The sequence below is a fragment of the Babylonia areolata genome, chromosome 12 (assembly GCF_041734735.1).
Source record: "Babylonia areolata isolate BAREFJ2019XMU chromosome 12, ASM4173473v1, whole genome shotgun sequence".
In the NCBI taxonomy this organism is placed as follows: domain Eukaryota; kingdom Metazoa; phylum Mollusca; class Gastropoda; order Neogastropoda; family Buccinidae; genus Babylonia; species Babylonia areolata.
The window spans coordinates 31778857-31796006 of record NC_134887.1 but is presented as its reverse complement, the minus strand read 5'-3'; the positions used below and the strand labels follow the sequence as shown (position 1 = coordinate 31796006).

Genomic DNA, 17150 nt, shown 5'->3' with positions numbered 1-17150 from the left:
TTCCATCTCTCTTTCTTTCTCTCCCCCCTCTCTCTCTCATCCTCTCCCCCCGTCTTTCTCTACTTTCTCTTCCCTCTCTCTTTCTCTCCCCCCTCTCTCTCGTTCTCTCCTCTCTCTCTCTCTCTCTTCTTTCTCTCCCCCTCTCTCTCTCTAATACGACAGGTGAGCACCAAGCGGGGTTTAAAAAGGGGTATTCAACAATCGATCATATGTTTACTCTTTTAGCACTCGTTCAAAAACAATTTTCTTTTAATCGTAAACTTTATGTAGCATTCATTGATTTTGAGAAGGCATTCGATTCCATCAACAGAAACTTACTATGGCCTATCTTAATTAAAAGTGGGATAAGTGGGAAGCTCTATAAATGTGTGAAGAGCATGTACAATGTAGTTAAAACGAAAATAAGGTGTGGCGATAAACTAACTGATTATATTAACTGTACAAGAGGGGTAAAGCAGGGAGATGTATGTAGCCCTATATTGTTTTCATTATTTATAAACGAATTGGCGTTAGATGTAATTGATAAAGGGAGACATGGTGCTAGATTTACTGTGGATTTTATGGAATTGTTTATTTTGCTGCTGGCTGATGATGTAGTTTTGCTCTCAGAGACAGTTGTAGGTCTGCAAACACAACTAAATAATTTGAAAAATTCAGCAAATGAATTGCAGTTAAAAATTAACATGGATAAAAGTAGTATAATTGTTTTCAGGAAGGGGGGTTATTTAGCATCGAGAGAAAGATGGGTGTATGATGGTATTGCTATGCCTGTTGCTAATGCTTATAAGTATCTTGGGATTATATTTTCTACTCGTTTGAGTTTTGTAGCTGCCTGCAGAGATTTGTCTAGTAAAGCAAAGTATAAGTTACTAAATATTATGAAAAAACTTTTCATGTTAAATAATAATTCTCTAGAGCTTTTTACTAGAGTGTTTGATGCCCAGATTCAGCCCATGGTACAGTATGGGTCAGAGTTATGGGGTTTGGATAAGAATGCTGTTGTGCATTGTGAATCTTTACATTTATTTGGACTTAAAAGGTTCTTGGGTATTGATATGAAAACACCAAATGATTTAGTATATGGAGAAACAAATAGACATCCAGTTTATATAAACTCTGCAATCAGTTGTATTCGCTATTGGCTAAAGCTACTGAAAATGAGTGCAGATCGACTGCCAAGAAAATCGTACAACATGTTATATGACTTAGACTTAAGAGGCAAAAGAAACTGGGTTTCAAATGTACGAATATGTATTTGTGAACTCGGGTTTGGGTATGCTTGGTATTTCCAAAATGTAGGTTTAGATAATGTATTTTTGCAAACTCTTCGCCAGCGTATGATAGATTGTAGATGGCAGAGTTGGGAAAACCATATTCAGTCTAGTGAAAGGTTTAGTATATACAGGGGTTATGTCTCTACTCATTTAGTGAAGAATTATCTCTTGTTTAATATGGATAGACATCTCAGATTCATTTTGGCAAGATTTAGACTTGGTTTTTCGGAAATAAACACTCACAGGTACCGATATAAAAATGTACACAATTCTGATCTCTTTTGTCCATTGTGTAAAGAGTCGATAGAAGATGAAGTACACTTTGTTTTGAAATGCCCCGTTTTGTGTGTTCTTCGTGAAAAATTTATCCCAAAGAAATATTATATATATCCATGTTCATTTCGATTTAATCTGCTGATGGCATCTACAGATGACGGACTTATACATAATTTGGCTCTATATTTATATAAAGCTTTTCATTTAAGAGATATAATTATGTCGTGATTGATTGCTATAGTTCTGATGACATACACTAATATTGTTATCGCCCCTCGTTCATATGGGGCTTTGGCCTTAATGAATAAACCATCTGAATCTGAATCTGAATCTCTCTCGTTCTCTCGTCTCTCTCTCTCTACTTTCTCTTCCCTCTCTCTTTCTCTCCCCCTCTCTCGTTCTCTCCTCTCTCTCTCTCTCTTCTTTCTCTCTCCCGTCTTCTTATAGAAGCTTTCCGCCTGGACACGGTTGACTTGAAACGTTCAGGAGTTTGATTAGTAATTTTATTTACTAAGACGACTTGCAAAAGCGCATGGTCTTGAAGCGGTATGCCGTTATCAAGGCCGTGAGTTGGACCTCTCCCGTTTTCAACGCCTCTGTTCATCGATGCCCAAGGCGGTTCACTACAAACAGCTTCGCTTCGCAACACGTAGTGTCTAGTCCTATTCCCCTTCCACACAACACCTTCAACCCCGTCACGGAGGCATGGTCTCTTTGTTTCGAATCTTTGTGTTAGCTGTTACGCGATTTTGTCTCTTTGCCCAAAAGCTTGTTGAACTGACTACTTGTGTTTTTCACTCTGTGTGTGTGTGTGTGTGTGTGTGTGTGTCATTGTGCGCGCCTCTGTGCATGTCTCACAAGGGCTAATGGTCTGTGTGTTTGTGTGTGTGTGTGTGTGTGTGTGTGTGTGTCATTGTGCGCGCCTCTGTGCATGTCTCACGAGGGCTAATGGTCTGTGTGTGTGTGTGTGTGTGTGTGTGTGTGTGTGTGTGTGTGTGCGCATGTGTGTGTGTGCGTGTGTGTGTGTGTTAGTGCGCTTCCAAGCAAGGTTGTTCTTGAATCAAATTAATGTGTGGTCAGTCAACATACGTCATTGTAATGTAACACAACACACACACACACACACACACACACACACTGTGCAATGTTAATACAAGAAGATAAGAAGAAGAAGCACACCATTGTAGCTGATCTGTGTGTTAACTAATAAATCTGTTTTCTTTTGTTGATGTTCCTTTGACCTCAATCGCTTAATATGTCCACTATAGCTTAAAATTAAAAATTTAAACAAATATGGTACGTGATCTTAATCGCTTAATATCTGTCCACTATAGCTTAAAAATACTTACCATGTCAAACTGATGCAAACCAGGCTTATCTGTTTGCTCTTCTCGGCCAAAATTTATCGCGACAACTCAGTGATACGACATCTCGCCATTACATCTCCGTCTGCTAGCCAATGAAATGCCGTTTCCAGCAGTAGGTAAACAATCATTCCAATGGCCAGCAAAGAAACGTCCCACATGAAGCACGGCAAGAACCGTGGGGATGGACGGGCGGGCATTGGGTTTGACATGGTAAGCATATTTAACCAAACTGGGAGTATAATACGAACTCCCCATTTTGGTGTCATATACTGTACCATGTCAAACTGATGCAGAATACAAAGCAAATGGAGAAGGGCATTGGCTTCTGGTTCACATGGGGAGTCCTTGAAACCGTGACAGCTGAGTTAGCCGCGACAAAGGAAACCTCTAAGAACCATATGTCGTGAGCATACAGACTTCCCTGAGGAGGAAATCGATGAAGGAAATCTCTGAATGGCAGGAGGCACCTGCAAATCCTGGCAAAGAGGCATAGAGTACTGAAAGGTGGCTGAAGTGGCAACAGCGTGAGCCTCCAGAGCTATCAGAATCCTGCATTAAAGGAACTGAAAATGCCTAAGGTTCTGATGTGCAGGCATTCCGACCCGGCTTCCCATCCATCTAGGGTGGGATCAGGAAGTAAGGAAAGGCATAAGCAGTCAACTTGCTCCAGTCCAGAGAAAAAAACATTCGCTGCCCAAGCTTCCGTGTCTGCAACCAGTGTGACAGGAATCAGGGGTCTTCGACAGACCTGTGGTAAAGAGAACCCCCTTCTGTGGAGACCATAACGCCACACCCCTTGCAGGAGTGTCCTTGTGTAGGGTCCACCAAGTGGAGGACACTCTTGAACCTGCTGTGAGTGCCTGTCTAGGTTGATACTGCCCCTATGTGTCTTGCTAAAAGCTCAATGCCTTGTAGCACCAGCCAAGGAGAGCCTTGGACCACCACATGAGGATATCCCAGCCCCCCTTTTTGTGTGTACGTACACGACAGTAGTGTTACCCGTGAACGCATAAATATTCTGATAGCTTCCTCCCACGTGGAGTGGAGACAAGCCCAGCCCTGTTTGTGTACACTGTGAACTACACACTGAACCCCTGACCGACCGTTATGGACCATATGGCAAATGTCATCCCTAAGAAGTCAGGGGAGAGAGCGCAATTTCCGTTTTGTTGCGACAATCCCTGCTGTGTGCACAGCTCCTGAAATCTGGATGTGTGAATTGTACACAAGGCCTGTGACTGTGCCAAGTGGAGTCAGGTGTGTAGGTACCTACCTAGAGAAACTGAACTCTGAACTGAACCTGGAAACCCCTGCCAGTCCCACCGTTGGCAGAGGATGGGGTGCACTGCAATGACCACACGGGAGGGCAGAGAACTGAGTTACCCAATTCCTCCACATGAACCTCAGGTACTGGTATGATTCCGGAGGAATGAGGATCTGGACACGCACAACCTGCAGGTTTAAAGCAGTGGCACAATGCACTGCTGAACGGTCTCTCAAATTCGTGACTTAGAGTCCACAAGAATGTGGCCCTATTGAGGGGGACGAATCCAGGATTGGTCGCCACCCTCTCGGGACCTTTAGAATCACAAGCGTCTCCAAAATCCCCAGGGCCCCAGTTTGGGGTCTGATGTCACGCCTTCAAGAAACCGTGAGATATCCCCATCGTCAAAATGCTGTCATGCTCCTCAAACTTGGGTACATGAGAAAGAGGAGTGGGTCACAGAGGAGGGGGAATCTTTTGCCTGAAACAGCATGCTCCCCAATTCTGGCCCCCAACATATAACCCAGTCGTCAAGTCCCACTTCGTGCAACTGTTGTGCGTGGGAGAGAAGCCCGACTTGCCGGGGCTGAGCGACTGCCGGGTCTGAAATGTGTCCGTGTCATTGGGGGTGTAAACAGGCCCCTTATCTGTGCAGGGGACAAAGATCCAATATGATATGGTCTTGTCTGGTTCACTCTGTGTGTCTTGTAGTCTCAATCCCTCTACCTCAGGGTTTGGCTGGTTAAACTCACTGACCGAGCCCACCACCGTCCTCGCTCCCCCACACACTGACCCCCTCCCTCCCCATGAACATGACTGTGCTCTCTCTCTCTCTCTCTCTCTCTCTCTCATCATCATCATCATCATCTGTGTTCGACTCTCTACCTCGCCCCTCCCCCCCTCCACTCCTGTTCCAAACCTCCTTTGTGTACCACGCTTTTCACCTTTCACCCGTAAGTTCTGACCCACCACCTCACCTGACTCGCCTCAGGCCCGTGTCAACCCTCCCCCCCCTTACCCCTCCCCATCCCTCCCTTTCCCCACCCTCCCCGCCACTCCACTGTCTTTTGCTCACCTTCTTTCTTTCCCTTCGCTCTCCGGCTGTTTCGTGTGTGTGTGTGTGTGTGTGTGTGTGTGTGTGTGTGTGCACATGTGTGTGTGTGTGTGTGTGTGTGATATACCACAATGTTATTGAGCTTAGGTCTAATAATTACGACAATTCAAAACATGCAGGGTGTGGGTAGGAGAACATCTAATGGGGAGCGTTCTCTTCTTTGACTAGCTTGAATCATCCAAGAACCACATGTTTAATGTTTCTACTTTCCATTATTAACCAGATAAATGTTAGCCCTAGCAAGCAAGTTGGTACTGAAAAAAAAGCCCAAACCACTAAAAACCCACATACAAAAAACTTTGATAACTATTCCTGTTTTCGTTGTTTTTGTTTGAACACATTGAACCCACCGACTTATAATCATGTTCTCTCTCTCTCTCTCTCTCTCTCTCTCTCTCTCTCTCTCTCCACACACACACACACACACACACACACATTGAAGTCCGTGACTGATTCCTACACCTCAAGACCAACGCCTGGCAACACATCCCTTCACGGAGAAAGAGCACAGCCGGACATGAACAATCGCCAGTAGGTCGCTAAACTCATTACTACAGCCCACTGATCTAAAAATAGAGCTGACTCTGGCCATACAATCTGAACAGTTCCCGCGGTCCCACACATGCGCAAACAATACACAAAGAGAATTTCTACAGTATTTCTGGCTTGCCCGGAGGAATAAAACAGACCCGGTCGATTTCAGTTTATTAGTATTATTAGCTGTGTTTTTCAGCATCAGTATGACTGATAAGCCTGCCGAAGCTGTAAACTCCTTAGCGTTGAATGGGTTAATCGTTAAAGTGATAAATCGGTGATCAATACGTTGACATTGTTTTTAATTTTCGAAAGATGTTGTGTGCTGTTGAGCACACAGGGGACAAAACAAAGAATGACATTCTATTTTTAGCGTCTTAAATTATTGTTCCTGTTTTAATGCAAATTTTCGCGTGTTCTGCGGTGGAGGCATATGAGAATGACTTGTTGCACGTAGTCGACCCTTCAGATCATTATTATTATTATTGTTAATATTGTCATTATTCAAACCTCTCCACCCTTTCAGTTTCAAGATTATTATTATTAATACTATTATCATCTAAAACTCTCTACCCATTCAGTTTTCTCTGTTTTTTGAAATATTATTTTTTAATTTATGTTTTTACCCATTTGTTACAATGGTTGTCAAAGGAAAAGAAAACAAGAAAAGAAAGAAGGAAAAAAATTCTCTTCCCACGCACAAATTCGGATCAGATTAGAGTACAATAAAATTGGAAGCTTCATCGAAGCCACGCACCTCAGTTTGGCTTAGAATAGAAAGCTTTAAACAAGACTTACCTGTAACTAGTGTAAGTAGAAGGTGTTGAAGTTCGCTTCGAAAAGAACTGAAACACGTGAACACCACGAGTAGTGAATAAAACCACGTTTCGCTGTCACTGTAAACGTATAGTCAACAGACCAGTGACCACTCCACCAGAGAAATGAGCTAGGTGGATACGCAACTGAGGTCCTTTGTATTGTATTACTGTCATGCTCAGTGGTTCTGTTCTGAGATGATGGCTTCTCATTGGGTACTATTTTTAGATCCGTACACATTGTAGCCAAATTTTGTACTACCCCCCCGCCAGGCCCCTTTTCCCTTCCCTTTCTCCCCCACCCCCACTCACCCTTTGTGATTCGAAGGCCTGTGTACTGCCACCCAGACAAGTCAATAAATAAACACCGCTGGCCCCAGCCAGTTAAGTGGGACATGTGATGCAACGGGCCTACACACGTGTGTCACTTTTCTCTCCCGTCTTGACCAGTGTCCAGCGCGCTCATCGTGTGATTGATAACGTCAGTCACGCAGTGCTGTGAGTGGTGGTACACAGTAGTGGTCAATGCCACAAACACACACACACACACACGCATGCGGTCCAGTAGGGAGCGACCCTATGCCCTGGACCACCTGTGTGCAGGTTCGTGACTCCGGCCTCCAGTGTGTCCGCGCCCAAGAGAGAGTATTGCAAATACCCATAATTATGTGTAAGCCATTGCACAATAGTGCAGATATATTCTAAGTTCTGTGTCGTTACACTTTGTAAAAAAATTCAAGTATTGGTTCCTTGCCTGCAGCTGCTGTTTCGCTATTCCCTGAGCCCATCACCACAGGCCTTAGGGCGTTGCGCGGTGGGTGTGAAGTCACCTTGACTTGCGCTTGACTTGGATAGAGGCGCTAGAGATCCTAGAGTCTATGGATTAATTAAAGTGAGGAAGAGTTGAGCAGCGCAGGTCGACAGCCTCACTCTCTCATACCGGCTTATCTGGACCTAGTGGCAATTGTATAGGATGCAGTGGATGGCCGGCAGTGTTCTGTAACACACACACACACACACACACACACACACACATTTACACATTTACACACATACACACACACGCGCGCACGCACACACACACACACACAGCTTTATCTTTAAACCAAATTGTTTAAAACGTGCTCGTGAGCCACTATCGTAAATCAGTGCATTCAAGTAGCCTTGTCTTAACCAGCTGAGAATTATAATTGTTTAAGGGAGCTGATTGTGGCATCTCTGTTCACACGAATTCTATTACTACCTAATGCTAATTCGTGTCGTGTGTGTGTGTGTGTGTGTGTGTGTGTGAGAGAGAGAGAGAGAGAGAGAGAGAGAGAGAGAGAGACAGACAGACAGACAGACAGACAGAGATAGACAGACAGAGAGTCAAAGAGAGAGGCGGAGAGGCAGAATAGGCAAAACGGAAATGAAAGGTATAGGCAAAACGGGGCAAAGTGTCAAACTCTCAAGAGGCCATTGAAGTGCACACACACACACACACACACACACACACACACACACACACACACACACACACACACACACACACACACACACACACACACACACACACACCACCGCCTACACACACACACACACACACACACACACACACACACACACAAGATAAGTACGCGTTCGTGTGACGTTCTTTGACAATTTTTTTGGTGTGAGTGGGGGTTGGTGGTGGCTAGGAGAGTGTGTGTGGGGGGGGGGGGTGTAAGGAGGAGGAGGAAGAAGAAGGAGGAGGAGGAGAAAATACGCAAAGCAATGCAATACAATACAAACCCAAAGATGGAGACAAACACCATAAAAAAAGAGAGGATTTTATCCTCCAACGAACGCAGACAACACAACTGCAGAGTCTGTGTGAGTCCCTGAGATCTGTTTAACCCTTTGTCAGCTAGACCAGCCTGCCACCAGTCTTCAAATTGTGTTTCCTAATAATTTGCGTGTGTACTTTCCAATAACGTGACTGACTGGCGTTGTTGAACGAAGGTAACACAATCCTAAGAGGAATAAATCCAACCAAAGATGAGTTTCACTTTCACTTTCACTTTCTTAAGGAGGCGTCACTGCCTTCGGACAAACCGGAGTGATGGCCTAGAGGTAACGCGTCCGCCTAGGAAGCGAGAGAATCTGAACGAGAGAATCTGAGCGCGCTGGTTCGAATCACGGCTCAGCCGCCGATACTTTCTCCCCCTCCACTAGACCTTGAGTGGTGGTCTGGACGCTAGTCATTCGGATGAGATGATAAACCGAGGTCCCGTGTGCAGCATGCACTTAGCGCACGTAAAAGAAGCCACGGCAACAAAAGGGTTGCTCCTGGCAAAATTCTGTAGAAAAATCCACTGCGATAGGAAAAACAAATAAAACTGCACGCAGGAAAAAAAAAAAAAAAAAAAAAAAAGGGTGGCGCTGTAATGTAGCGACGCGCTCTCCCTGGGGAGAGCAGCCCGAATTTCACACAGAGAAATCTGTTGTGATAAAAAGAAATACAAATACAAATATGCGCTACGCCACATCTGTCGGGCAGATGCCTGACCAGCAGCATAATCTGCACTTAGGGCTCGAGTACATACACATCACATATAATTATTTGTGTGCCTGTCGTCAGGGTGAATTATTTTCTTCTACAGAATTTTGCCAGAGGACGACAATTAACTCTCTCGTTGCCATGGGTTCTTTTTTTTTTCAGTGCGCCAAGTGCGTGCTGCACAGGGGACTTCCGTTTTATAGTCTCATCCGAATGAGTAGACACTAAGTTTGATGTTCCAATCAAACATGAGGGTAAAAAAAAAAGGGCGAGAGCGGGATTCGAACCCAGACCCTGGCAGAGACTGAATTGGCGGATGAGCGTGTAAATTATTTTGCCTTCTTCCTCTTCAAAGAGTAGTGACTGACATCAGACTAATCTCAGTGACGTGACAGCCTTTCACTGACGGGCATACGTTGCAATCAGCAGTCAAGGTAGTGACTGACATCAGTCTTATCTCAGTGACGTGACGGACATCAGTCTCATCTCAGTGACGTGACAGCCTTTCACTGACGGGCATACATTGTAATCAGCAGTCAAAGTAGTGACTGACATGAGTCTTATCTTAGTGACGTGACAGCCTTTCACTGACGAGCATACATTGTAATCAGCAGTCAAAGTAGTGACTGACATCAGTCTTATCTCATTGACGTGACAGACATCAGTCTTATCTCAGTGACGTGACAGCCTTTCACTGACGGGCATACATTGTAATCGGCAACCAAGGGGTTAACGTTGTATGAACAATAAATGGAACAATTATGTTGTTGTTGCTGCTGCAGCTATCACAAGTGTCGGGCACAGCATGTTTTAATGGTGAGAGCTTCCCAACCTGTCGAGTCATTTATTGTGTTTGACCGTCCTTCTCTGACGTCATCTTGTGTGTGTGTGTGTGTGTGTGTGTGTGTGTGTGTGTGTGTGTGTGTGTGTGTGTGTGTGTGTGTGTGTGTGTGTGTGCGTAGGCGGTGGTGTGTGTGTGTGTGTGTGTGTGTGTGTGTGTGTGTGTGTTTGATTGCATGCGTGCCAGAAAATGGGTGTTGAGAACCCTGAAGAGAGTAGGACGGTGATGAGAGAAGAAGAAGAAGAAGAAGAAGAAGAAGAAGAACAACAACAACAACAACAGCAACAACAACAAGTACAAGAAGGAATTGAGGGCAACTGAAATGAATTGAATTTCTTTTTTTTTTCTTTTTTTTTTCTTTTTTTTTGTTGTTGACTGAATTCTATCTAATGAGGGATGTGGAATAGACAAGGGCATGTTTATTTCTGTTTTTCATCCGGTCCTCAAGGCAAAATAAAATGAAATATACAAACAAAGAAGAAGAAGGGGAGGAGGAGGAGGAGAAGAAGGAGGAGGAGGAGAAGAAGGAGGAGGAGAAGGAGGAGGAGGAGAAGGAGCAGGAGGATAAGAGGAGGAGGAGGAGGAGGAGAAGAAGAAGGAGGAGGAGGAGGAGAAGTTGGAGGAGGAGAAAAAGGAGGAGGAGGAGGAGCAGGAGAAGAAGAAGAAGGAGGAGGACAACAGCAAAAAGAACAGAAAGAACAAGAAGATAGTGAGAAAGAAAGTAACAAAGAGAACAGGATGAAGGAGGGAGAGGCGGGTGATGGAGGTGGCGATCTGTGGCATCTCCCTCCGTCCGCATACGTCTGCGTCGCCTCTCTCTCTCTCTCTCTTTCTCTCCCTCCCCACCCCCTCACTCTCTCCCACCCCCTCTCTCTTTCTCCCTCCCTCTACCTCTCTCTCTCTCCTTCTCTCTCCTTCTCTCTCCCTCCCTCCCTTTCCTCACCCCCTCACTCTCTCCCACCCCCTCTCTCTTTCTCCCTCCCTCTACCTCTCTCTCTCTCCTTCTCCCTCCCTCTCCCCACCCCCCTCTCTCTCCCTCTCCATCTTTCACCCGCTCTTCCTCCCTCTCTCTCTCCCTATCTTTTTTTTTTCTCTCTCTCAACCCTCTATATCTCCCTCTCTCTTTCTATCTTTCTCTCTCCCCCCCCCTCTCTCACCTCCCCCTTCTCTCTCTCTCTCTTCTTCTTTCTCTCCCCCCCCCTCCACTCTCTCTCCCACCCCATTCTCTCTCCCACCCCTTATCTCTCCATCTTTCTCTTTCTCTGTTATTCCTCTGACCATGAATGATTCACTTGAAGGTGGTTTTATGTTTGGTTTGATTTTTTTGTTTTGTTTCAGACACGCAACCACGTGTACCAGCCTGATTGGCAGCAAGATAGCCGATCTCTGGACTTCACCTCTCACCGCGATCTGTTACGGAGAGGGAAACAGAAAGCTTCCTCAGGATCATACAAGGTCAGTTGTTTGTTGTGTCTGTGTGGTCCTATCAGTTCGTTCGTTTAGTTGATAAGTTAGACAGTAAGTAAGTAAGTTAGTTAGTTAGTAAGTGTCCAGGGATGTGTGTCTGTCAGGACTACTATAATGTCCAGGGATGCCCGTCTCTCAGGACTACTATAGTGTCCAGGGATGTCTGTCTCTCAGGACTACTATAGTGTCCAGGGATGTCTGTCTCTCAGGACTACTATAGTGTCCAGGGATGTCTGTCAGGACTACTATAGTGTCCAGGGATGTCTGTCTGTCAGGACTACTATAGTGTCCAGGGATGTCTGTCAGGACTACTATAGTGTCCAGGGATGTCTGTCAGGACTACTATAGTGTCCAGGGATGTCTGTCAGGAGTACTATAGTGTCCAGGGATGTCTGTCTCTCAGGACTACTGTAGTGTCCAGGGATGTCTGTCAGGACTGCTATAGTGTCCAGGGATGTCTGTCTGTCAGGACTACTATAGTGTCCAGGGATGCCCGTCTCTCAGGACTACTATAGTGTCCAGGGATGCCCGTCTCTCAGGACTACTGTAGTGTCCAGGGATGTCTGTCAGGACTGCTATAGTGTCCAGGGATGTCTGTCTGTCAGGACTACTATAGTGTCCAGGGATGTCTGTCAGGACTACTATAGTGTACAGGGATGTCTGTCAGGACTACTATAGTGTACAGGGATGTCTGTCAGGACTACTATAGTGTCCAGGGATGTCTGTCAGGACTACTATAGTGTCCAGGGATGTCTGTCTGTCAGGACTACTATAGTGTCCAGGGATGTCTGTCTGTCAGGACTACTATAGTGTCCAGGGATGTCTGTCTGTCAGGACTACTATAGTGTCCAGGGATGTCTGTCTGTCAGGACTACTATAGTGTCCAGGGATGCCCGTCTGTCAGGACTACTATAGTGTCCAGGGATGTCTGTCAGGACTACTATAGTGTCCAGGGATGTCTGTCTGTCAGGACTACTATAGTGTCCAGGGATGTCTGTCAGGACTACTATAGTGTCCAGGGATGTCTGTCTGTCAGGACTACTATAGTGTACAGGGATGTCTGTCAGTCAGGACTACTATAGTGTCCAGGGATGTCTGTCTGTCAGGACTACTATAGTGTCCAGGGATGTCTGTTCAGTGTTTCAGGACTACTATAGTGTACAGGGGTGTCTGTCTGTGTTTCAGGACTACTATAGTGTACAGGGATGTCTGTTCTGTGTTTCAGGACTACTATAGTGTACAGGGATGTCTGTTCTGTGTTTCAGGACTACTATAGTGTACAGGGATGTCTGTTCTGTGTTTCAGGACTACTATAGTGTACAGGGATGTCTGTTCTGTGTTTCAGGACTACTATAGTGTACAGGGATGTCTGTTCAGTGTTTCAGGACTACTATAGTGTACAGGGATGTCTGTCAGGACTACTATAGTGTACAGGGATGTCTGTCTGTGTTTCAGGACTACTATAGTGTACAGGGATGTCTGTCTGTCAGGACTACTGTAGTGTCCAGGGATGTCTGTTCAGTGTTTCAGGACTACTATAGTGTACAGGGATGTCTGTCAGGACTACTATAGTGTACAGGGATGTCTGTCAGGACTACTATAGTGTCCAGGGATGTCTGTCAGGACTACTGTAGTGTCCAGGGATGTCTGTTCAGTGTTTCAGGACTACTATAGTGTACAGGGATGTCTGTTTGTGTTTCAGGACTATGCGGAGTGTGGCGTGCCGGAAGCCCAGGCGGAGCTGGAGGCGGTGCAGAGGCTGGAGGAGGACCTGCTGTATGACCAGATCCTCCAGGAGCGGGCAGCCAGGGTCCGCCGGCTGGAGGACGACTGCCAGAGGGAGATGGACTCCACGCTCAGCGACATGGTCAGCGCCCTGCAACGGTGAGTGGGCCGCTGGCTGGAGAGTAATTGTTGTGGTTGATGTTGTTGTTGTTGTTGTTGGTGGTGGTGGTGGTGGTGGTGATGGTGTTAGTGGAAGTGGTGATGGTGGTGCGATATTGTCGTTGTTGTGGTGATTGTTGTTGTTGTTGTTGTTGGTGGTGGTGTTAGTGGAAGTGGTGATGGTGGTGCGGTGTTTTTGTTGTTTGTTGTTGGTGGTTGTGGTGGTGGTGGTGGTGGTGGTGTTAGTGGAAGTGGTGATGGTGGTGCGGTGTTTTTGGTGTTTGTTGTTGGTGGTGGTGGTAATGGTGGTTGTGGTGGTGGTGTTGTTAGTGGAAGTGGTGGTGGTGGTGCGATATTGTTGTTGTTGTTGTTGTGGTTGGTGGTGGTGGTAGTGGTGGTGGTGGTGCGATATTGTTGTTGTTGTTGTTGTGGTGGTTGATGGTTGTGGTGGTGGTGTTGTTAGTGGAAGTGGTGATGGTGGTGCGGTGTTTTTGTTGTTGTTGTGGTGGTGGTGGTTGGTGGTGGTGGTGCGATATTTTTGTTGTTGGTGGTGGTGGCGGTGGTGGTGGTGGTGTTGTTAGTGGAAGTGGTGATGGTGGTGCGGTGTTTTTGTTGTTTGTTGTTGTTGTTGGTGGTGGTGGTGGCGGTGGTGGTGGTGGTGGTGTTAGTGGAAGTGGTGATGGTGGTGCGGTGCTTTTCTTGTTTGTTGTTAGTGGTTGTGGTGGTGGTGGTGGTGTTGTTAGTGGAAGTGGTGATGGTGGCGCGGTGTTTTTGTTGTTGGCGACATGATCAGCGCCCTGCAACGATGCGTGGTCTGCTGGCTGGAGAATAGTTGTTGTTGTTGTTGGTGGTGGTGATGGTGGTGTTTTTGTTCTTGTTTCTGGTGCTGGTGGTGGTGGTGGTAGTGGTGGTGGTGGTGGTGTTTTTGTTCTTGTTTCTGGTGCTGGTGGTGGTGGTGGTAGTGATGGTGTGTTATTGTTTCTGGTGGTGGTGGTGATGGTGGTAGTGATGGTCTGTTGTTGTTGTTCTTGTTTCTGATGCTGGTGGTGGTGGTAGTGGTGGTAGTGATGGTGTGTTGTTGTTCTTTTTCTGGTGGTGGTGGTGGTGTGTTGTTGGTGGTGGTGGTGGTGTTGGTGATCTGTAGTTGTCGTTTGTGGTGGTGTTGATGATGGCGGTGATAATGTTGTTGTTGTTGTTGTTTTTAATGGTGGGGTTGGTAGTGGAATGTTTTCGTTGTTGTTGGTGGTGTTGATGATGGTGGTGGTAATGGTGTCGATGTAGTTATGTTGGTGATGATGATGATGATGATAGTTCCTGTTGTTGTTGTCGTTGATGGTGGTTGGTGGTGGTGTTTTTGTTGTTGGTGTTGTCGTTATTGTTTGGTTGTGGTGGTGCCGTGTAGTGGGTCCGGTTGGTTGTGGTGCTGGTGGTGTTGCTGATGTTGTCGTTCATAGTAGTGGTATTGCTGTTGGTGATTTTGTTGTTGTGTTTCTAACCATACGTATATGAAAGATATGTTCTGAAATAAGTTTATGGTGGAAAACAACACATCTTAAACAACAACAACAACAGCAATAAGTTGTAAAATGAATACCCATTTCGTTAATTGTACGTTCCAGGTTTTCTCCGCAGAACAGCGAAACGAAACTTCAGCGGGAAATTGAGCGAATCGAAGAGCAGTTCCTGCGAAGGAGAACGGAGAAGAGACGGAAAATGTTGGATCGGCTCACCGGCGAACAGAGGCTGAGAGTCGCCTCCCTTATTGAGAAACATTCGCAGCAGATGTTAGAGCTGATTGCGGAGAAGATGACGTCATCACAGGTGAGAATGCTTCCTTTAACCCCGAGGCTGGGTTCTGAGGCGGCTGATGGCTTCAATCAGCGAGTGAATAATATTTTCCTTGATCAGTATTCAAAGTTCTGGGGAATGCATTCAGCTCTTTCAAGTCTGGCCGTGAAAGCCGTACGTAACTCTTTCGGCAAAACAGCTCTTCCATACTCTCCCCTTTTCCGTCCACAGTTTCTCTGCTCTTCTGTCTATATATTTATATGCCGTGTCTTCCATCCCGCTGTCTGGAACTCTCTGCCTGCTGAGCTGTGAAAGGCGCCTTCCCTAAACTCTTTCAAGTCCGCAACTGAAAACATCTTTTTTTTTTTGTCTTGCATTTCAGCAGCAGTTAAATCTAATTTGCTGTAATATGAGGGATGTTCTACATTTTTTTCGCTATTGTGTGTGTGTGTGTGTGTGTGTGTGTGTGTGTGAAAGAGAGAGAGTGCTGTCCATGATGCGAGTGTGGTGACTGTTTCTTCGTGGTTGTATATGTATTTTGTATTTATATTTCTTGTTATCACAACAGATTTCTCTGTGTGAAATTCGGGTTGTTTTCCCCACCCATTTGTTTTATGTATTTTTTCCTGCGTGCAGTTTTTTTGTTTTTTGTTTTTGTTTGTTTGTTTGTTTGTTTTTCCTATCGAAGTGGATTTTTCTACAGGATGTTGCCGGGAACAACCCTTTTGTTGCCGTGGGTTCTTTTACGTGCGCTAAGTACATGCTGCACACGGGACCTCGGTTTATTGTCTCATCTGGAATGACTAGCGTCCAGACTACCACTCAAGGTCTAATGGAGGGGGGGGGGGGGGAATATCGGCGGCTGAGCCGTGATTGGAACCAGCGCGCTCAGATTCTCTCTCGCTTCCTAAGGCGGACGCGTTACCTCTAGGCCATTACTCCTGTTGATTCCTTTTCTCTTGATGGTTGATGTTTCTCTTTTGTAACATGTGATTTGTGGAGCGCTGTGAATGATTGTTTGTCATTTGAACTTTCTTGATAATTTGTTCTTTCTTTCTTGTTATGTGTAATTTGTGAAGCGCCGTGAGCCTGTCTGTGAGGGAGCAGCGCTATAGGAAAACACTTTATTATTATTATTATTATTATTATTATTATTCGTATCGTTATTAGTATCATCATAATTATATCTATGTTTAATCATTGTATGAAACTATATGCGTATTCTTTTTATCGTTATTAGTATCATTATTATTATAATTCTATTTATGTTTAATCATGGTATGAAACTGCATGCCTATTTCTCTATCTTTGATTATCATTGCATACGTATGATTGTGATTAGTAGTGTACGCGAGGTTAACTGACGTCAACTCAGCATTTGCTTAATTAAGAATTTTGTCTTTTATGACTGTGATTCTCATGAACAGTCTACGTAAAATAGACCCCAAACAGAACGACTGTAAGTATCGAACATTATCAATTTTATGCAACATACACGACAAAATGAATTTCTCTCAATTGAGATAATACATGTAGGCTACGCCAGTGACGTATTCAACTGACTCGATCTGCACCAATCAGAGAGACGCTCTTTTCCTGTTTACGTCACGCTGTAAAAACAATAAACTCGGCAGGCGACTTTTTTTTTTTTTTTTTTTTTTTCCGTCCGTCAGCGAAGTGTCAGATTGCCGATCCACGATTCCGCCTCCCTTTTAATTAAAACCTGACAGCAGTCTGTCCTGACAGTCTGTTTGGAAATAGAAATTAAAGGCTGGACTGCGGGTTATACATGCCTGCTGAAGTTTCTCATTAACTTGCATTGCGAAACTTCACGAAGATTTGTCGTTTTAAAAAAAATAGATCCCATCTTTGGAATTTAGGACACTAAAAGAAAAAGAAAAACAAACAAACAAACACACACACGCGCACACACACACACACACACACACACACACACACACACACACACACACACACACACACACACACACAAGCCATTCGGATTTCG

At 45.2% G+C, this 17150-nt stretch overlaps 1 protein-coding gene across 2 annotated transcripts in view; it reads left to right on the top strand.

Annotated features, from left to right (window-relative positions):
* LOC143288530 (uncharacterized) overlaps positions 1-17150 on the top strand; it is a 129283-nt gene that overhangs the window by 97607 nt on the left and 14526 nt on the right. For both annotated transcript variants that reach the window (XM_076597117.1, XM_076597116.1), the window contains exons 4-6: positions 11342-11458; positions 13173-13354; positions 14974-15175. In XM_076597117.1, the coding sequence (XP_076453232.1) occupies positions 11342-11458; positions 13173-13354; positions 14974-15175 (501 nt within the window). The remainder of the gene's footprint in view (positions 1-11341; positions 11459-13172; positions 13355-14973; positions 15176-17150) is intronic.